Source organism: Lasioglossum baleicum, chromosome 5, assembly GCF_051020765.1.
Source record: "Lasioglossum baleicum chromosome 5, iyLasBale1, whole genome shotgun sequence".
NCBI classification, from domain to species: Eukaryota; Metazoa; Arthropoda; class Insecta; order Hymenoptera; family Halictidae; genus Lasioglossum; species Lasioglossum baleicum.
Genome location: NC_134933.1, coordinates 1,467,101 through 1,490,768, shown reverse-complemented (window position 1 = coordinate 1,490,768; position 23,668 = coordinate 1,467,101). Strand labels below are relative to the sequence as shown.

The 23,668-nt window shown below is 37.9% G+C and overlaps 1 protein-coding gene across 1 annotated transcript in view; it reads right to left on the bottom strand.

Annotated features, from left to right (window-relative positions):
* Nucleotides 1-23,668, bottom strand: part of Smox (Smad on X) — a 46,394-nt gene that overhangs the window by 19,034 nt on the left and 3,692 nt on the right. Inside the window, exons 2-4 of the mRNA XM_076424578.1 lie at nt 2,918-3,126; nt 593-819; nt 282-505 (exon numbers count right to left, since the gene is read on the bottom strand). Coding sequence (XP_076280693.1) covers nt 282-505; nt 593-819; nt 2,918-3,126 — 660 coding nt within the window. The remainder of the gene's footprint in view (nt 1-281; nt 506-592; nt 820-2,917; nt 3,127-23,668) is intronic.

Genomic DNA, 23,668 nt, shown 5'->3' with positions numbered 1-23,668 from the left:
ACCTAGCACAACTTAGCACAATTGAGAAAATTGAAAAAAATTAAAAGTGGGGGGCTACTCAAAAAATCGTTTTTTTTTTAATTTTTAGTCTTATTTTTGATATTATAGCTGTAATATTCGAGCACAATGTAGCACAAACTTAGCACAACTCAGCACAACTGTTGAAATTATTTAATTTAACAAGTGGGGGGCTAACTTCTAGGAGGCCCTTTGCCGGCCACTCGTGCTGCTCGCGGCCTTGGCTCGTAACAGCGGACACAAGCACGAGGTCTTGGACTCACCAGAAGGCAGGCTCGCAGTACATAACAGGCTGTGCGTCAACAGGGCTAGGAGACAAGCGCGACAAAGACATGTTGTCGTTGTGATCCATGTTGTCGCCATCTTCGCTTATGTATCCCGGAGGCGGTGTGTCCGCAGGAGGATCCATAGATCCAGGCGCCGGATGTGGTGAACCTTGAACGCTTCCTAGGCTCCCCACGCTCGCCGGACTCGTCGCTTGCATACTCTAAAAAGAAAACAGAATGAATCTCTGAAACTGCGTTCTTAAAGAAGACCAGAAGGAAAGAGTCACTCGACTGAGTCCTCGTCTAACCTGCATTCCTTGATAGGGGTTGTTCGCCTGCTGCTGCTGTTGTTGCTGTTGCTGTTGCTGCTGAGGGGACTGCGGTATACCTTGTTGATTGTGATGCTGGTGGTTCAGCGTCGCGTGGAAGCTCGTGTTCTCCGGCACGCTGACGCTCAACTCCTCCAGGGAGGTGTTGTAGAGGACGGACTCGTCCCCGGCGAGGTTGTGCCTCGGCACGAGAATGGCTGGCAAAACTGAAACGTTTCGCGCGTTAGTATCCACTCGACTTTCGATCAATTTGCTTATTCCATCTTAGATCACCTTGGGCCAGCGAGTTCGAGCAGATCTCTCAAGTCAACTGATTTGGACGCTGATGTCCAGGTCAATTTTGACAAAAAGTTACAAGTAAACTGCAGTTTATGCATTTATGACAAAAATAGTTAGGTGTAATTTTGAACAGCATAAAGATTTGTACTATCATATGTATAACATCGAACATATGTATACAGGGTGAGTCCGAAAAAACAGAACACTTAAATATCCCGTTACTTTTCGTTGTACAAAAAAACTTCTTGGGACAAAGTTACACTGTTTGAAGGGCCACATATAACGGTGTAAGGGAAGAAATTTTCGAGGTCATTTTTTTATGAGATTTCAAGGTCATTGATATTTTTTTAATGGAATTAGGTATTTTTTAATACATCAATCGATGCAACTGGACATTCATTATAAAAAAGTACTAACCCATGTATATCGAAAAGTTAATAGTTCACGAGATATTTCAATTTCAGCTCTCCCGTTTCAAATTCAATTTCAACTCTTACATTCCAACTTCAATTTCTACTCTTCCATTTCAACTTCAATTTTTTCTCTCAATTTCATTTCGTTAATATCAACTTCAATTTCAATATCAACTCTTCAAATTCATTTTCAACTCCAATTTTTCAATTTCAACCTTAATTTTAACCCTTCCATTTCAACTTCAATTTTTCTCGATTTCATTTCGTTAATATCAACTTCAATTTCAATATCAACCCTTCAACTTCAATTTCAATTCGTTAATTTCAACTCTTCAATTTCAATTTCAACATCAACTCTCCCATTTCCACTTCAATTCCCCCCCCCAATTTCATTTCGTTAATATCAACTTCAATTTCAATATAAACCCTTCAACTTCAATTTCAATATCAACCCTTCAGCTTCAATTTTAATATCAACCCTTCAACTTCATTTTCAATTTCAACTCTTCAACTTCGATTTTTCAATTTCAACTCTTCAATTTCAACATCAATTTTTCCATTTCAACTTCGATTTTTCAATTTCAACTTCAATTTCAATATCAACCCTTCAAGTTCAATTTCAATATCAACCCTTCAACTTCAAGTTCAAATTCAATTTTTCAATTTCAACTCTTCAATTTCAATTTTTTAATTTCAACGTCAATTTCAATATCAACCCTACAACTTCAACTTCAACTCTTCAATTTCAACGTCAATTTTTCAATTTCAATTTCAACTCTTCAATTTACACTAGCAAGTAAACCCTAACGTCTCAGTACGACAGTAATTGTGTTTTAGAGTTATTTAAATTGAAATATCTCCTGAACTACTAACTTTTCGACATAAATGGGTTAATACTTTTTTATAACGAATGTCCAGCTGCATCGATTGATGTATTAAAAAATACCTAATTCCATTAAAAAAATATCGATGACCTTGAAATCTCATTAAAAAATGACCTAGAAGATTTTTTCCCTTACACCGTTATATGTGGCCCTTCAAACAGTGTAACTTTGGAGGGGGTGGGGGCGATAATTGTTTATATTTTTGCGGAGGCTTCGGCCCCGTCTCAGCAGTGAGACGGAGAGCCTCGCAGAATAAATTCCAATTTTTCTTCATCAGAGGTCGTTCTCCGACGAATCGAAATACCCTCCTTTGTGGATGGTTGCTAAGAAGTTTTTTTGTACAACGAAAAGTAACGGAGATATTTAGATGTTCTGTTTCTTCGGACTCATCCTGTATGTATGTAGAAGCGAACTGTCAACTCATCATCGTCTCCGCAGAGTTAATCAAACACCACTAATGAGATAAATAAATTCCTATTTGCTTCCTATTTCTTGCAATGAATGCAAACAATTTTTATTTTTCATAAAGACCCGCAATCTATTTATAAAAATCGTGATCCAACTACGCAATTCCTGGCGATTAAATCGAATCGCCAGCTATTCTAGTAACTCTAGTATGGTTAATCAAGTGACCGGTTTCAGGTGGAGTTATTTAGAGCATCTCACCCCCATTTTAACGCACCCTCTTAAATAAAATGACCGAAAGGAGCACGTCAGGGTCTGCTCACCTGGCGTCTGTATTCGTTGGTAGTGATACGGGTTCACGCAGACCTCGTCCCGTTTCTGCGTGAAGGCGTACTCGCAGTGCTCGATCGCTCTCAGCTCTTGATGCGACTGGAGGTCCGGCCAGCGCCAAAGGCGGCAGTAGATCACGTGCGGCAGACCCTTGCCGCGTGCTCCTTGGACACCGTTGTCGCCGACTCCGCCTGGGCTAGGCCTTTAACAAAACGAAAGACAATTAACACCTTGGACTCGTTCAGAACCAAGAATTCCGTATTGCAGAGGTAGCTAAAATGATTGAGCTGTAACTGGAGAACCTCAAGTACCTCTCATCCTTGCAATTAAAACAAGGGTGCAAACCCTAGCTCCTATATCTTGCAATTAGTACAAGCAATTTGCATTGTACATACAGATTCGCAGTTTAATCATAAGGATCTCTGGCCATTGTTGCAAAAGCAAACATCCTAGCTTAGAAAATAATCCCAATCATCGATCGTAAATGTTGAATATCAAATTTAAAGATGCTTTCAGCGCTACAGTTTCGACCATTTAATAATATAGCAATTTTGCAAAAAATTTACTTCTTTCCTAACGTTTCGGTTCCGTTTTGAACCTTTTTCAAAGGTGGAAATTTGCGTCTACAAGAAATATATATATTACAGTTTAAAGAATAGGTGAATTGAAATTGATCAAACATGGTATCTCTGAAAAATTAAACATTGAGAAATTGATATGTAGACTTTGCTGGTTTCTATCATACTGCGGTCAAAGTGACCGTTTGAAAAAAGTCCAAAAACTGAAAACATTGAAAAACTGAACATGTAGACACACTAGTCTGAACCTATGGATCGACCGTTCTTAAATCAATATCTGGCGGTAAATTTGAAAACGTCCAACGGTACTCAACACGTGCTATTATTATACCATAATCATGTGGTAGCTTTAAAAAATCGACATTCATGAGTAAGACCAGTAATTAGAATGTAATTTCTATTTATATACACGAGAACAGATTGTGATATAAATGGGTGGGACCCAATTATAAAAATTATTGAATTTCGAAACTTCCAACTTTCCAAGTTTCCAAATTCAATAATTTTTATAAATTTCCAAATTTCCAAGTATATATATTTCCATTGTATCATATATATATTTCCATATACATATATATATTTTCTTGTAGACGCAAATTTCCACCTTTGAAAAAGGTTCAACACGGAACCGAAACGTTAGGAAAGAAGTAAATTTTTTGCAAAATTGCTATATTATAAAATGATCGAAACTGTAGCGCCGAAAGCATCTTTAAATTTGATATCCTAGCTTAGATTAAGAAAAGTCAAAATTGAAAAATGAATAAGTGAACACACACAACAGTGACATCGTCAAAAGACTGAATGTAGTCATGTTATTTTCAAATGATTATAATTATTACGGCAAGAAATAAATTTCTATTTATTTCTTATTTCCTGCAATCGATGATGAAAAAATTCTTATTTTGCATAAATGTCACGCAACACCTTGCTCCGATTATAGTGCGGTTTGATTGACTGATCAACCCCCAGTGGTAGTTTGCGACCTTTTGCTTTCAAAGCGAAGATACAGAAAGTACCTTAAGGTGCACCAGATGATGCTTCGCGACAAAAAAATCCATATTAGTAATCAATATAGTCGAGATTCTATCCTTCCTTTAATCCCACTGCGTCCCTAAGGCTCCGGTTCATAGGTTTTATTTCCAATCATGTTTCTATTGCTTTGCGGTTTTTAGAACTATCGCAACCGTGCAATATTTGTTGAACTAATTGCATTTTCGTTTGAGATAAGTCTCGATACGATCGTATCACCACTGTGGACGGTGCGTCCACCGTTTTACACGCTACTTCCGAAGTTCCTTTTACCTCTCTTTCGGTTCCGTCGACTTCTGTCTGCCGCGCCGGAAACGGTGGCGCCTAACTGCGAAAAGAAGTCAACCGACGTGGGTACGAGCGTTTATTTCCCCGTTCTTCAAAGGGAAATAGCGGGTGATGTTGACCCATGGAATGGTCCATCGAAAAAGAGTCTTTATGCCAACGAATAATTCGGCAAACAAGACAACTTAGACATGTACTCGGGAATAGCATCAAAGATGTTGCATCTTTACGCAGCATCAAAGATGCAACACTAAACGATTCGACCAAAAGAAACGGAAGATCACCTACCGTTACAAAGGTCAGGAACTAGCCCAGTCAATGAATGCTCATAAGGGGGGTGTAGAGGGAAATGGAAGGAACACAATTTTTAACTTTGTGATCTTGTTTGGACTAGTTAGGAGATAAACATACTAAAAGTCCCTACTCCTAGGAGGTGAGCGTAGAAGGTCCCCTTTTTCGGTTTTCCGCTTATATCTCGGAAACTATGCGTCCTAGCGATAAGACCATTCTATACAAAATTAAAGGTGACAAAATGTAGCACAATATTGATTTGATTCATTTTTTCGCTATCTCGCATAGTTTCCGAGAAATCTGCGCTCAAAGTTCACTAATTATGAAAAAGAAAATAGCCGGATGAAATTCTATTATAAAATTTGTATGAAAATCTGTACATACATAGTATTAATTTCATTTTTTGTACTACGCAAGTTTTAAAGTCTGAAACATAAGAATGCTTAATATTACATAATATATTTTTTGGATTCAGAAAAAATAAGTGTAACTTCGGAAAAATACCGAAAAAAGTGGTTTTTATTTTTTTCAACATTGTTGCACCACTCACAAAAATCTGAAAAAAATTGAGCATAAAACTTTTGATAATATCTCATTGCTAAATTAATTCTGAAATGGTACGAGACCTACTTTTATATGAAATCTGCATTTTTTCGATTTTTTCGTGATTTTCATTTTTTACAACCATAGTTTGCAACGGAAAAATCTGGAAATGATACCTAATATGTGGCTTGGTATCCGAAATGTGTCAAATTTTTTTCAGGATTTTTAATTGGCAATATATGTATAGGGAAAATGGGCCAAAACTGGCATTTCGATTTTTCTCAATAACTATCCTTACAGATGAGATATGGGCCTGAAACTTGTCAGAGAGGGGTCTTTTTGGGTAGGCTATCGAATGGTTCAAGCTCGATTAAAATCCCGCCAGGGGCGAATTTCACCCGGCTAATTTCTTTTTCATAATTAGTGAACTTTGAGCGCGGATATCTCGGAAACTATGCGAGATAACGAAAAACTGAATTCAATCAAGCTTGTGCTACATTTTGTCAGCTTTAATTTTGTATGGAATGGTGTTATCGCTAGGACGCATAGTTTCCGAATAATTTCCGAGATATAAGCGGAAAACCGAAAAAGGGGACCTTCTACGTGCCCCCCTGCACCCCGCTCACCTCGTAGGAGTGGGGACTTTTAGTATGTTTACCTCCTAACTAGTCTAAACACAGACCCAAAGTTAAAAATTGTGTTCCTTCCATTTCCCTCTATAACTTTTCGTTGACTGGACTAAACCGTCATATCCTGACATAATCAGAAAACTTAATGAAGAGTCGTTTGACAATAAATTATAGAGATCCCTATTTCATATGTATTTAAATACTTCAGTACGTGTCATCTTAAGTACACAGGTACACGTGTACTATTTCACGTATACTTAAATACACGTTGTAGGATACAGGATTAGATTGGATCTCTCGCAGGAACGGAATAGGCGAATTCTCTGGACACAGAATATATTTTCAAGTTAATTTCGTACATTCGAAATTTCGTGTATTATACAATAAACTTTTGAAGAAGGTTAGCAACGTAAGATTAAAATAACTTTGCTAATATAAGGTTTCCCCATCAGGTGTCCGGTTTATCTCAACCGTACTCTCCTTCTGGGGAAAACGACGACGACTCGGATTCACCCGGTTTCTTCTGTCCGCCCGGCGCGACGCGGCGGGCGGCCTTCATGGCCGTCCTCTCCGAGACTTACAGAGGAACCAGGAGGTCAGGAGGTCCTACTCTCAGCTCAGGCGGCCAGGAAGCTACCCTGTTCTTTCCTCTCGGCGGGCGGCCGGCCTTCTCTCATGGCCGTCCTCTCGGAGACTTATAGAGGAACCAGGAGGTCCTACTCTCAGGCGCACAGTGATCGATTCCTCGATTCTAGATGGACAAAATTCAAATTTTTGTGTTCTCTTGTAGTAATAACGCTTTATTTCTCAGAAATCATGACAAGTGTATAAAATCTACATGAATTTAAACGAATTATATCATTTATTTAAAAAGGACAAATATAACAATTAATTGTAACGTTTGTGAAAATAACATAAATTAAATATTTTATAGTTTTTGTTTAAATACGTGAATAAACAATACACAAAATGGAAAGAATTAATCTTAACTCATATTTAAAAATTAGATAAAGTTCTACAAAAATATAATACAAAATTACAAAATTATAATAAGGAATGTGCATGACAAAGGTGGATATTCTAAATTATTATAAATTATAATTGTCATATGTAATTCTCGCAGTCTGAAGTACATATTCTGTATACTTTCTATCGTCAATTTCAATACCACATGAAATAGTGGCATACTCCATGTCTTTTCTAAAAAATGATATAAATGACAAACGGGGCAAAACGGGTCAACGATATTTAGTATCATTGGTTTGAAATAAGTATTCTTCAAAACTATCAAAGAACCAAGTCCGGCCGAGACCGGGAAAACTAAGTTATACTATTTGACCTCTTCTTAAATAATATTATTAGTTAACTTGTTGTATATGATTTACACATCAAAATAAAATTATACCGATATGTAAAAATGAAATACTTACCTTCGCTTACGCGCTCCATTTTTTACATAATAATTTAAACAACAAACAAACAAGTTATACGATGAAGAAGAATTAGCTTATTTATAGTATTTCGCACAGGCAAAACTTTAGCACCGTATTATCGTCGTAATAACCACGTGCAATGGAAATATTACGTTATATATCGAATAAATTAATGTTCGTCAACAAAATAGAACGGCAGCGAAGATATCTGAAGTTGATCAAATTTACCATTTTGTCCACCTAGAATCGAGGAATCGATCACTGTGAGGCGGCCAGGAAGCTACCCTGTTCTTTCCTCTCGGCGGGCGGCCGGCCCTCATGGCCGTCCTCTCCGAGACTTACAGAGGAACCAGGAGGTCCTACTCTCAGGCGGCCAGGAAGCTACCCTGTTCTTTCTTCTCGGCGGGCGGCCGGCCTTCATGGCCGTCCTCTCCCATTTATCCAGAGAGGCGTTCAGGTGCAACCCCTGTCCTTTCCTGGGCTGCTGGGCGTCCGATAGCATTACTTCGTACTCTCCCTTTTTTGAAATGTTTTTTTGTTCAGGGGCCATTTTGGTCCCTTGCTAGCTCACTAGCTGGACGAGGATGAGTCGCACGTGGCCCGTTTTTCACATTCAACAATGCGACTCCTCCTCGACCCTCCACCACACTTGTTCTTTGCTCTTTGCTTCGTACTCTCCCTAACCCGTGGTCTTACCTCGTCCTCTCCCACGGGCGCAGCAAATGTGAATGCTCCGCGATAGTCTAGCGGTATTTATATAAAATCGTTGCTAACCCTAACAACGCGTTACTAGGGGTTTAGAAGGTTCTCGACCATGCGGTCTTCTAGAACATTCGGCCACGGCGCACAGTGGTCTAAAATGCGAAATTTAGTGACATTTTGCCCAAAAACCAAATTCTTCCTTAAGATGCCCTGACGATCCTTTTCAATATTTTCCTTCCAATTTCTTTTTAAATGAAAGGTGCATCTTTAAGCTGTAAATTACCATTTGTCAATTGAAAATTAGTATTTGTAATGCATTAAAAATGTTACGCTAAATGTAATGAAGAAAATTTGCAAAATTATCAAGACTTTGCAAGGAATATCTTTTGAGTCATAAAAGGTCATAGAATTTGAAAAAATGGAATATTTTCAGCATACTTTCCTCTATGTAATCATGCAAGAATAATTTCCTAGCTCGTCCTATATCAAAAGTTATTATTGTTTAAAGCCGTCCGTGCGGCTGTGCGTATTGGTTCTCGCATCCATCGTCGGGACTCCGTGACGACTAAGGAACACTTTAGACTCTAAATACTTCAAATCTTTATGCTATGCTACAATTTTTTGAACGTTATATTCCATGTTTTTTCCTTTTTATTTAAATTTTGTTTTGTGCAGTTCATATTTAGCGCGTACCTCAGTATACTTTATGCATTAGTTCAGTATCACCATCGTTTAGTACAGTTTATATTAATATACAAGGAGAATTAAGTATAACTCTCCGAACGTTGTATACGTTTTAAACAATCATCTTATACGACCGTTTCTCCCACCAATATTCGGAAAAAAATGCTATCGATGAATTCGTTTGCCCGATCGCCAATTTCACGCCTACTCCAAACTTATATTGTTGTCACTTCGTTCATCATCACACACTCACTCCAACATACTTTAACTCGGCACGAGCCATACGTTGTTTACAACAATTTATATTTTGTATTTGTTATATATTTTGTGTCTGTTATATGTCATTTATATTTATATATTGCGTTTTTGCTTTTATATTTTGTGTTTGTTATATCTCGTTCGTGATAAAACATATTGTTTTACTAATATTTGGTAAGTACATAAATAGTTGGACATTTATTACGTTAACTATTTTCCGTGTTCAACATTTCTTCCTGTATTATTCAGGTATTTGTTATTTATTAAGAATGGAGGCGTTCCGTACAAATCTGAATTTATTATGTTTATTACTGTTTACGTTTCACTTTGTGCTTTATACAGGTACCATAGATTGTGAATTTATAAGGATCAGATAAATTTTCTCCGGAGGCTTTGGAAAATCAAGAAACAAATTTTATTCGAATAGCGATTTCTCAAAAATTTAGAAGAATAATATATTGACTAAGCTGAGTATATTCCGTTTCAAAAAAATTTGCCAAAAGTTGTTAAATTTATAAATATGTTTGAAAAATAGTAAAAAAAGCTTTTAAATAAACGAAAAATATACCACATTATACATTATTAAAAGAGATTACATGTTAATATCCTCCACCCCACGTCGATATGTTTAATAGCTTAGAAGTTATACCAAAATGTCACTTTTCGCGTTTTAGACCACTGTGCGGCGCGATTCTTCTGTTATCTCAGGGTGATGCTGAGGCGGCCTAGCGCCCCTGGGGTTGTGTCGTTCAATTCGTATTAATTTCTCGGCTACAGTTTACTTTTTTTTTTAAGCAAAATATAGGTATGTAAAATAGATACGAGAATTAATTTGAAAATCAATCCCATTAAAAAAAATGTAATCAAGTAACCCTCTAGTTTATTAGAAAAGAATTTGATATGTTTTAATGCTCTGACAATAAACGACTCCTTCTGGGATAACAATATACTTAGCTGTTACAAAACACCATTCCGAAGCAATTGCTGTTGCTGATACGTTTATATATTTTCTTGCCGGTTCTACAATTGTCAGATGTTTAGCTTTCCGCGTCTTTCGTTTGCAGTTGCAGGCTTCGAATTGTAATCAAATCTCAAAGTCTCAAATGTCTGCTTAAGGGGGGTAGACTCGTTCCCAGGATTGCAAGGGTGTGGTATGCGCCTTCTCATTTCTCGACTATGCAAAGATGGGGTTTTTCAGTACTCAAAAGTAGATAAAGCACTAAATAAAAGATCAAGCTAAGTCGCGATCGCCCTCAAAAGTCCTATTTTTACGTTTACAAGGCGTAATTTGTATTAATTGACAAGAGCATGAATGGATGGAGTCCGAGAACACAGCGCAGTTCAGGAGAAATGCGAACAGCGGGACCCTGAACTGTTCCTAATTCGGACAAGATAGTGAGGAAGGACAGGGCTCAAGAGTCCTGGGTGATGGATTTTTTAGTGGGTAGTGGTTGATCCGAACACGTGATCCCCGAGTCCCACTACCCCCTTCTGGGGTGTACGTAAATGTATGTTTTCCCTCAACCTCAACAAAGGAAAGGCGTAATTTGCATTATTCGGAATCATGTAGCTGTCGCAGCTTTATGAAAATAGCTACATGCGCAGCTGTATGCTTCCGAATAATGCAAATTACGCCTCGTAATCGAAAAAATAGGATTTTTGAGAGCGATCTCGGCCTAGATTGATCTTTTATCTAGCACTTTTGACTACTGAAAAACCGGATCTTTGCATTATTGAGAAACAAGAACGCGCATTCCGCACCCTTGCAATCCTGGAAAAACAAGTCTACCCCCTTAAAGATACGGCAGTACCATTCAACTCCATTATTAAAAATGATGTTTAAAAATGTATTGTTGTACCAACAACTACGGAATTTATGAAACCATAGTCTACATGTATACATAAATTAATATCAATGTCCTAAAAGTTATACAAATTAAGATGAGGATCGGATGTACGTGTACCCGTGTATGTACTTCAAATATAACACGCGCTACCTATATGTAAATACACGTATACACGTTCAAAACCACGATCTCTTCGATGCGAAAGTACTATTCTAGACTTCCAAAGAATCTAAACAAACGCTGATTTGTAAAATAATCCACGAAGATAGATGACTTCGTTTTAAATCCAGAGACGTCTTAAATCAGAAGAAGGATGGTGTTTGCAGTGAACTCATCAGGGCTAGATAGCGGTTCTTCAAATTCATGTATCGTAATGGAATAATGCTCATGCCTGATTCAAGCGAAGTCGAACAGCCAGTATCCGTGTTACACATTCGGAAATAATACGCGGCGAACAGACGTTCGTTTGCCTTGCGAGCGCCGTCGTCAACGGACTTATATAACTGTCACAGATGTCACAGATACGAGACAACGGTCTCCCATGGAAAATCGCAGAGTCACACACGTGCGAGCGGCGGGGAACGCGTCGACCTCGTGCAGTGGTATCTTCGGCCTCGGCGAATCGACATACCCGTCGTTTTACCCGGGAAACGAAGCCGCAAAAACGGATGCAGGGCAGCGATCTTGTCAAGGAACCGTTTGCAACCGCGATCTCGATGGAATTGTAACGACAAATTCAACTTGTGTGCCCAAAAACCTTACAGTCTGACTGTCACACAGTTAGGGATTGCAATCCCGCGAAGCGGGATTCCACGTCATTAGTCCAGTCCACGAAAAGTTGTAGAGGGAAATGGTAGGAACACAATTTTTAACTTTGGGACTTTCTTTGGGCTAGTTAGGAGATGAACATACTAAAAGTCCCTACTCCTAGGAGGTGAGCGGGGTGCAGGGGGGCACGTAGAAGGTCCCGTTTTTCGGTTTTCCGCTTATATCTCGGAAACTATGCGTCCTATCGATAAGACCATTCTGTACAAAATTGAAGCTGACAAAATGTGCCACAAGATTGATTGGATTCAGTTTTTCGCTAACTCGCATAGTTCCCGAGATATCCGCGCTCAAAGTTCACTAATTATGCTGAAGAGTTAGCTAGTCAAATAAGGCAAAAATTTCTTTTTCACAACTAGGGGGCTCCGCCCCCTACTCGCTTCGCTCGCCAACCCTCTCTCCCTCCCTCCCTCTCTCTCTCTTCATCGCGAATGCATGTGTTTGATGCATGCGATCTCCCCCTTCCCCCTGGCCTCTCCCCTCTCTAGAAAAATCGCAGAACACTGCAATTGCATAACAATTTGGAAACAGACTCCGGTTTTCTTTCACGGATCGACTTTGAACGGTTTCGATGCGGTACTGCTGTTCGTTTCTCGCCGAGACGTGTCTCGTCAACAGGTGTTCGTCCCGAATACATAGCTTTACCGTTCATTTTGAGACGACGATGCAGCTCCGTCGTTGTCGCAAACGATTTCCACGTTTGATGCACTCCAGCCATCGTGTTGCAGGGCAGATGAAACGGCAAAGCTGCATCAATGATGCACGGCGGTCTTGTTTCTCCTGCGACCAGGCTGAATCAGCGTTCGCTCGCACAAGGACAGAGTCGCGTTAACCGTGAAATTCTTTCCACGTGTGCGATAAACGAGGGCCGAGGTTTCATCGAATTTAATTGATTGCACAAGGCGCGGTTTTGCATTACGTTTCCATGCCGTTGAAACGGAGAGACCGAAAGAGAACAACGCGCGACGAGATATCTGCACGCGCTGCAAACGTACTGGGTCGTTCTCCGCTAAACACAGGTAGCCGCGCGCACGATACACAATACACACGTGCGCGAATAGCGACGATCGCAGGTAAGCTGCAGGATCGAGCGTGGTCGATTATGTTTTCTAGGTTGCCCGTTGTCCTCAAGAGATGAGATCACCGCCAACGAGATGACGACTCCTGACATCGTTCCAGCAAGGACTAATTGCCCTAGTAAGCTTTCGATGGCGGTCTAGTGGGAACCGATACTTCTAGGGACGTTTCTGCAAGGTTCTAATTAGAAACAATCGTTCTAGTAAATTTCCAGGTTCAATTTAACAAGAACCAATCGTTCTAGTGACTGTTCAACATGGTTCTAACAGGAACCAATCATTCTAGTACATGTTTAACATGGTGCTCACAAGAACCAATCCTTCTATACCCTAGGATTGTAACTAGAAAATAACTAGTATCTCACTAGAAAAATGGCTCAAAACATGGGTTTGCGCGCTTCGGTTGTTTGACCTTATACGAGCATATTTTGAGCTGGGTGAGGGCTCATTCTAAAAAGGAAGGTTCATCACACCCGGCTCTGGTCATGATTTTAACGACATTATGTTTATATCTAATAATTAATATGAGGGCCCAAAGTAGAGTAAAAATCTAGGGAAAAACCCAGGAGATTTCAATGCATTTTTCTGTCTCCAAAAGACTTTTTGACTTATATGATGACCAGAGCGGGGTGTGATGAACCTTCCTCTTTAGAATGAGCCCTCACACAGCCCAAAATCTGCTCAAATAAGGTCAAACAACCGAAGCGCGCAAATCCACTTTTTCGATCGAAAATCTAGTAAGATTCTAGTAAATAGCAAATATCTAGCAAATAACTAGAATCTTACTAGATTTTGGGTCGAAAATATGGGTTTGCGAGTTTTCACTTAGTGTCCTTATTTGAGCAAATTTTGTGCTGATTGAGGGCTCATTCGAAAGGGGAAGGTTCGCCGCATGGTGCTCTGGCCATCATAGCAGTCAAAAAGTCTTTTAGAGACAGAAAAATGCATTGAAATCTGCGGGTTTTTTTCCTAGATTTTTACTCTACTTTGGACACTAATATTATTAGATATAAACATAATCTCGTTAACCTCATGACCAGAGAACCATGCGGTGAACCTTCCTCTTTCGAATGAGCCCTCAATCGGTACAAAATTTGCTCGTACATATAAGGACATTAAGCGAAACCGCGCAAACCCATGTTTCGACCTATTTTTCTAGTGAGATTCTAGGTATTTTCTAGTTACAAATCGAGGGTATACTACCCCCTTAACATGGTTCTGACAAGAACGAATCGTTCTAGTAAATCTCTAGCAAGGTTCTAATTAGAAACAATCGTTCTAGTAAATTTCCAGATCAATTCAACAAGGACCAATCATTCTAGTACATGTTTAACATGGTTCTAACAACAACCAATCGTTCTAGTAAATCTCTAGCAAGGTTCTAACGAGAGGAACTTTCCCAGTGATTTTCTAGCAAGGTTCCAACAAGACCCAATCATAGTAATTCATTTCTAGCAAGGATTCAACCAGAATCAATCGCTCTAGTAAATTTTCTAGCAAGGTACCAACAAGTCCTAAGGAGGTAGGATACCTTGAGATTGTAACCAGAAAGGAACTAGAATCTTACTAGAAAAAATGGGTCGAACCATGGGTCTGCGCCCAGACATTTTTTGTCCTTATTTGAGCAAATTTTGGGCTGGGTGAGGGCTCATTCTAAAGAGGAAGGTTAGATGCAGTGCGCTCTGGTCATGATTTTAACGAGATTATGTTTATATCTAATAATATGACGGCCCAAAGCAGAGAAAAAATCTAGGGAAAAACCCGCAGATTTCAATGCATTTTTCTGTCTCTAAAAGACTTTTTTGACTGTGTTACGGATGACGAACAGGTGTTCAATATCATCTCTGGCAGGAACCGTCCTAGATAAATGAACAGAGCTACCCTAGATAAATCTACATAACTGTTTAGTTTAGTTTAGTTTAGTTTAGTTTACTTTATTTTAGTCGTAATCACGAATCGTGTCGCGTCGTGCTGCATCTTGGAAGTCAATTACCAGTGAGATCGGGCTAAAGTTCCCTTTGAATCAAAGTGTAACTGTATAGATTCCGCGAATTCGGTGTAAAATCTACTAGGCAGTGATAAGGTTGCTCCGAGACCACCGCATTGCCAGTGCGTCAACACCGTGTATCTTCGTTTAGGTAATATCAACTCTTTCAATTCTTTCTATTTCTATTCTAAATTCAATCCATTCGCGACAATTACACAATTGTAACACGAAGTCTTATGGTAAGAATATATTTGTGTTCTTTGATCATTGACGCAAATTCATTAAACCCATAATTATTGTCCAATATCCTAATCAAGTAATTGAACGTCTCCACACGATACAATCTTACCGCTCGGATTGCATCAATTAAATTATACTAGTTACGAGGCTTACTAATTATCCTAGTGACAACCTGATTTCGCATCAGGTTCGTTCGCGACATTCCAATTGTCCAAACAGAGATTTATCCAACCTAGTGGCTCCCCAATTTCGCATTGGGTTTGTCGACATCCTAACAGCTCCCTGATTTCGCATCAGGTTCGTCTGTGCTCTTATCCAACCTCCCAGCGGCTCCCCAGTTTCGCATTGGGTTCGTTCGCGTCGCACAGTGGTCCAAATCGAGAAATTCAGTGACATTTTGCCAAAAATCAACTTTCTCATATTAATATCTGATCGACATGTATCTCTTCTTAAATGTTCATAGATTTCGAAAATGAAGAAAATAAATCAAATATCATTCAGATTTAAATTATACAAACACTTAAAGTTGGACATTTTAAAATTAGAATCTTTTACGCGGAAAAACTGTTCTGTTTCTTCGTGGTGTCCTGAGGAGCTCAGTTAATATTTGGTTTCGATTTTTTTTTGTTTTCAAGAGCATTCTTTTGAGATAAGAAATCGTGCACGTCATTAATAATTATTGTATATAATGTTTTTTAAACATAATGTTGAATGAAATAAAGAAAAATCTCAAAATGCTGTACAGTTGACAAGGTGTATCTTTTTTGTCTCGGGGGATCGCGCATTGTAACAAAATAGAATATTTTCAGTAGATCTTCCCCTATAAGATCGTGTAAAAATCATTTCCCAGGCTATCCCAGTGTTAAAGTTATTATAGTTTAATCCATCCGCGGCATGTCATCTTATGCGTATACGTTTGGATCCAGCGCCGAAATATTAATCAAATTTTCCAGTGTACAATTACCATAAAAAATTCTATAAATAATATAATTCCATTGAATTGTATTGTATTGAGTAGATTTTGAAAAGCTGGATTTAATACATCCTTAATTTAAAGAATTATATTATATTGCAGGTAATTTCGTCTTCGCAGCGAATACATATTATAAAATTCAAGGAGTATACAGAAGAAACGGCTAAATATTTCATCACAAATTACAGCTGGTACTATATGCCAGCATCTGTACACAAAATATTGATTCATGGTGCAGAAATCATAAAGCATGCCTTACTTCCGATTGGCCAATTAACGGAAGAAGCTTTAGAAAGCAGACACAAAGATTTTAAAAAATTTAGATTGAAAAATACAAGAAAATTTTCCAGATTGATTACGAATGAAGATTTATTTTATAGACTTCTGTTAACATCTGATCCGTATGTATCCACTGCACGAATAAACTTGAAGAAAGAACATAAACAATTAGATGCGGAAGCTATAAAATTAATTATTAAATAGCTTCAAAAGATATGCAGTTAAATAAAATTGATATTTGTTATTGTTTTTTTTTTGTTACAAATATTGTTTTTTTATATTTCATGTTATTCGTTGTATGCTATTACTGTTATATTATAAAACCGTTATTGTTATCACATTTTTATAACAAAAGATCTACAAAAAAATGTTACTAAATTATTATATATTATATACAATATTACAAATATTATAAATTATTATAAAAAATATCTTTTGACACAGTTATGAGGCGTTTTTGCCTTTTTTGTACTTTTTGTATACGTTGATTAAGAACAGATTCCTCAAATTTACATTTTACCCATTCCATGAAACATTGTATGTGTGAAACATAAATATAAAATACACACTTAGGAAGAAAAAAGGGTTTGGAAGATTGTAATTAAACAATTTTTTTTTAAGTAGAAAATATGAATGAAAATTAATTTAAAATTATTGTTTAACAAATGAAAAAAATATTAATTTGTCTGTAGTTCAAATTGACTATTTTTTTAAATGAATTTTAGTACAAATGTCATCTCGATATCTCTTATGGTTCAAAAGTTATAACAAAAAGTCACTAAATTTCTCGATTTGGACCACTGTGCGTCGCCACAGTGGTCCGGATTGGAAAATCGTGACCCATTTGGCCAAAAATCAACTTTGAGATATCGACTTCTACTAAACGGGATATTGTTTCTAAATGTCCATATATCTCAAAAATAAAATATTAAAGAAATTGAATAAATAGTTTTAGAGAAAACGAATCTCAAAGTCGAGCATTTCAGAAATGATGTTTTTTCGTCAATGAAATTGCCTTTCTTCTTCTAAGAACCATGACGAATCCATTTAATATTTTGATTCAGCGTTTATTTCCCGATAAAAAGCATTCTTCTGTGATGAGAAATCATACCTTAAATTAATATTTACTGTATAGAATAGATGAATAAAGTAGAGCTGAAAAATGATGAAAAATTCTTATGATTGTTTTTAATTGACAGTGCATATCTTTTACGGTCAGCAAAAGTCAGCATTCTATCATATCGGAAAATTTTCGGCATTCCGTCCCCTATAAAATCCCACAAAAATTTTCACCAATTTCTTCCAATATTATAAGTTATTGTTCTTTGAATGCATCGACGCTACATCGATTCCGCGCGCGGGATGGATGATATGTACTCCGCCAGGACTTAGATGCAGAGAAGCATTGGAATTAATAAATAATTAATATAGTAATAACAACATCAACAAGTTTCTTTAACCTATCCATAGCCTGACATTTCCACATTATCCATTTCAAGTTTCATGCCAATATCTATTATAATTTAAAAGTTACACGAACATGGTTTACGATTTTCCAATAAAAAAATTATAATTATTATAAATTATTATAAAAAACATCTTTGACACGCGTTTTTCCCTCTTCGGTGAAGTTAGTATTTGTTGATTGCAACAAGATTCCTCGAATTGATATTTTACGTATTCCATAAAACGTTACATGTATAAAACATAAATATAAAAAATACATAGTTAGAAAGTAAACAATAGTTTGTAAGATTATATTTAAAAACTTTTTTTTTAATCAAAAATATCGATGAAAATTAATAAAAAATTATTGTTTAACAAATGCAAAAAAATTTTTGTTTACCTATAGTTAAAAATTGCTAATTTTTAAATAATTTTAGTGAAAATTTCATTGCAATATCTCTACTGGTTCTAAAGTTATAACAAAATGGGTCACGATTTTCCAATCCAGACCACTGTGCGTCGTCATACAACCTCCTAGCAGCTCCCCGGTTTCGCATCGGGTCAGTGCTTCGATTGAGCCCAACTTTTTTGATACGATGGATGGCCGCTAGAGGCGCTGCGCGGATAAACAGTAACGTATCTACTATTGGGTAGATGAAATGGGGTTCCTTGAGCACCCAGCAGAATTTTAAAAAATTTATATAATTTGATTCTGAAAAATGAATGTATAATAAGTGTATTTGTGTATATTTTATAACTCGTAGGACACGTCCTGGAGTCTTTTTGTCCGGTAAGATTATTTCGATACATTCCCGCCAATATAACTGGCTCAGGGCTCTGGCCGCTTTGCTACCCAATAGTAGATACGTTACTGTTTTTCCGCGCAGCGCCTCTAGCGGCCATCCATCGTATCAAAAAAGTTGGGCTCAATCGAAGCACTGCATCGGGTTCGTCTGCGTTTGAGTCGTTTGACTCCATTCCACTCCATTCCTAGAGGCTCCCTGACTTCGCGTCAGGTTCGTCCTCGCTGTCTATAATTCTAGCAGCTCCCCAATTTCGCATTGGCTCAATCCGCATACATTAACTAACAAATTGATATGATATTCCTAGGGTAAGAACCCTTCGCCGGCCACTCGTGCTGCTCGCGGTCCTGGCTCGTAACAACTGATATGACGACCAGAGACCAGAGCGCACTGTGATGAACCTTCCTCTTTAGAGAATGAGCCCTCACCCAATTTATCTCACTTCAATTTAGATGAAGAGGAATTTGAATTAGCCATGTTGAAATATTTGAATAATTTAGAATTAACATCGGAAATATAATTATACATATACAAATTTATTGCGTTGAAAAATGTCAATATGTGTGTCTCTTTAATTTTCTCTACGAAAAACGAATTTCCAGACTATATGTGCATAGTATTGAATCCGCCATTTTGAATTTTTCATTTTTGATGTCAGATTCGTTATCAGTGTGACCTCAAAAACATCTGATTATATTATCAACTTTTATGAAGATCCAGTCACATTTTGACTTTTGGCCAGTAAAATCGCGTTCTCGGACCACTGTGCGACGTCCGGAAGATCAGTCCCAAAGTAGAATTCGTCCCACATGTTCACGCAAACGCTCATTTCCATCTATCGATTTTGTTACGCGAACGTCAATCAGCTGGCGTTACTCAAAAATAACTTGCGAATAATGGGAGGCTTCATTTCGTCAAGGCGGCTTCGAGAAATAAGAATAACGGGACTCACGGTACAACAGCAAACGACTCGTTCTGTCCCGAAAAGTTGAACGTCGATTCCCCGTCGTCGTCGTCGGTCATCTATCTTATCGGCGTTCCGCGAATGCAACGCGACGATGAACGGGTTCTCGGAAGAACGGAGCGTCGCGATCAACTACCTCGACGAAAATTAAATTTTTCGATTTTAGCGAAAAATTAGATCCAAGAGCTGTCCGATTTTGGGTTTACAATATTTGCCGAAATGGCCGACACGAATCGAACGCAGTTAGATCGAAAAGGTTGCGAAATATTCGAGCGAATGGAGAAGATTTCGCGATTTCGCTTGCTCGGAGTGGAATTGAGGAACGCGAAAACAGTTTGCGTCTCCATAGAAAGATTTACCTTTCTCGGTGACGAACTGTTTCTCCCTTTCTCCCACGAGAATCCTTGGACGCCGCGACGACGTTGCCCGCAACTGTTATTGATAAAATGGCTACGAGGTGCGTATCGTGCCGCAATCAATCCCATTAATAATAATACGTCCTCGTTACACAGACAGGCACGCCGACAAAAAATAGGAAAGGTGTAAGCTACAAGGAAAATAGCGAAATCAATTCAGTTTGGAAAATAGTGTCCTTTGAACAGCAAGAGAGAGGATTCTATACGAGTTTCGAGTTAAGGCGGTAGGATACCTTCGGATTGTAACTAGAAAAGAACTAGAATCTTACTAGATTTTCGATCGAAAAAATGGGTCTGCGCCCATACATTTTTTGTCCTTATTTGAGCAAATTTTGGGCTGGGTGAGGCCTCATTCTAAAGAGGAAGATTCAACGCCGTGCGCTCCAATCATCATATAAGTCAAAAAAATCTTTCACAGACAGAAAAATGCATTGAAATCTGCGGGTTTTTCTCTAGATTTTTTTTCTACTTTGGGCCCTCATATTATTAGATATAAACATAATCTCGTTAAAATCATAACCAGAGCACACTGTGATGAACCTTCCTCTTCAGAATGAGCCCTCACCCAGCCCAAAATCTGTTCAAATAAGGTCAAACAACCGAAGAGCGCAAACCCATGTTTCAACCCAAAATTTAGTAAGATTCTAGTCCCTTTCTAGTTACGATCCGAAGGTATCCTATCGCCTTAAGGATCCTTAATTTCTACGAATTTACGGTAGACAAAAATTGTTTAAAACGATTCTATACAGGGTGAGGTGCCTAACTCCATCGCCTCGACTAACTTCTAAATTATGCGTTTTACAAAAAAAATTATTTCTATAGATGTTACACGGTATCAAGAGGGGCATGATGCGGTGTACTTGTATGACTTGGAACCGTATACATTACACCGATTGGTGAAATTTTTCTTCTCTATAAAAAAAATATTAGCTCATGCAGATATTTTAATTTAAATATTGCCAAGAAAACATTTTCGTTGCGATAGTATTGGTGTATAATTATGAGACTGCGGATCTCTAAGGAAAACAAAAACTGTCTGTATAAATCAGGCCTGGCCAACACGCGGCCCGCCGGGCGATTTTATATTACGATTGAAACTTCTGTCTTACATTGTGTATGTATACAAAAATATTAAATAAATGAAGTGTCATTTTTATAGTGCGCAAGTGCGACTACGCACTCCAGTTCTATGTATATTTGATATCTTTGATATTATTGAGTTACAATGCAACAATGAAATGAAACAAATTTTTGTATCCGATATAATATCCGAGAGATATTCCAACTTAAGATATTTTGCACAACGAGTTGTAGGTGCTTTTGGATTCACATATGTTTGTGAAACATCTTTTTCGAAGATGAAATTTACAAAGAGTTCATCACTTCATTGACTGATGCCAATTTAGAAAAACCAGCTAACAAAAGATGTGCAACGTCGAACATAAATATAGATTTACAAAAATTAAATATCTCATTAATTAAGACTCTAGAGCAGGGATGCCAGATGCGGCCCCTTACGTTTCCGTCCCTCGCCTAGATGCTCCGTTCAGCCTGCCTTCGCTTCCCCCACTCTTACCACTACCGCTGCCGCGTACCGAGTCGGTAGCATGCTCCACGCCGTACGAGGCAGCGGTAGTGGTAAGAGTGGGGGAAGCGAAGGCATGCTTAACGGAGCATCAAGGCGAGGGACGGAAACGTAAGGGACCTGGCACGCCGTGCATCTGGCATCCCTGCTCTAGAGTTACATAATTATATTGAATCATAGTATAACAATAAAGTTTTATTCATTTTGTATTTGTATTACATTTTTTAAAAGCACGTTCACCTAAAGTGCGGCCCGCTGTAACGTTACACGTCATCAAAATGACCCTTGGAGCCAGGGCCGGCCTTCTCTATAAGGGTGAGCGCATACTAGAGGGTCTCGAGAAGGCCGCGGAGCTTTGCTCTCCGTCTACCTGCTAGAGATTTGTTGCCGCATGGACTCCTTGCTCCCTTCCTCCAAGGCCCCTGCGGTCCGCGGCCTTCCCGCGACCATCTAGTATGCGCTCACCCTAAAGGGGCCTGGGTGCAAGAAACCATTTGGGGCCCCAAATTTTTTGTAATGTAAAAAAAAATTTACAAACACGAACATACAGGGTGAGTCCGGAGAAACAGAACACCTAAATATCTCCGTTACTTTTCGTTGTACAAAAAAACTTCTTAGGACAAAGTTACACTGTTTGAAGGGCCACATATAACGGTGTAAGGGAAAAAATCTTCGAGGTCATTTTTTTACAAGATTTCAAGGTCATTCATATTTTTTTTAATGGAATGAGGTATTTTTTAATACATCAATCGATGCAGCTGGACATTCTTTATAAAAAAGTACTAATCCATGTATGTTGAAAAGTTAGTAGTTCAGGAGATATTTCAATTTAAATAACTCTAAAACACCATTACTGTCATAGTAAAACGTTAGCGTTTACTTGCTAGTGTAAATTGACGAGTTGAAATTGAAATTGAAAAATTGACGTTGAAAATGAAATTGAAGATTTGAAATTAACGAATTCAAATTGAAAAATTGAAGTTGATATTCAAAAATTGACGTTGACATTGAAAAATTGAAATTGAAGAGTTGAAATTAATGATGAAGTTGAAGAGTTGATATTGAAATTGAAGTTGAAATGGAAAAATTGATGTTGAAATTGAAGAGTTGAAATTAACGAATTGAAATTGAAAAATTGAAGTTGAAGGGTTGATATTGAAATTGAAGTTGGTATTAACGAAATGAAATTGAAAAATTGAAGTTGAAATTAAAGTTGAAATTGAAAAATTGAAGTTGAAAATGAAGTACAAGAGTTGATATTGAAATTGAAGTTGAAATTGAAAAATTGACATTGATATTGAAATTGATGTTAGCGTTTGCTTACTTGTGTAACGTCTTAGTACGACATTAATGGTGTTTTAGTTATTTAAATTGAAATATCTCGTGAAGTACTAACTTTTCGACATACATAGACATGACCTCGAAAATTTTTTCCCTTGCACCGTTACATGTGCCCCTTCAAACAGTGTAACTTTGCCCTAAGAACCCTGTATACCCTGTCACCCTGTATATTAATAATGCATGTTCATTTAATGCGTGATTTTGTCTTTGCTAATACATTAATAACTTCAGAAAAATTAGATTTTAGTTCTTGATCGTGTTGGGGCCCTCTCAATCGCGAGGCCCCGGTGCATAGCATCCGTCGCACCCCCCAGATGGCCGGCCCTGCGTGGAACCACTTTAATTGGTCAGGCCTGGCATAAATTGTACAAAACAGAAGCCAAACAGGAATTTCATTGTTTGTTTAATGATTATAATCAATGCAAACCGACACATTGATATTTTTCAAGTGATTAAATTGCATTTACTCATTTTCGCCCTAAATGCATAAAATCTGCGGTCTAGTTATCATTAATAAATGTATGAAGTTT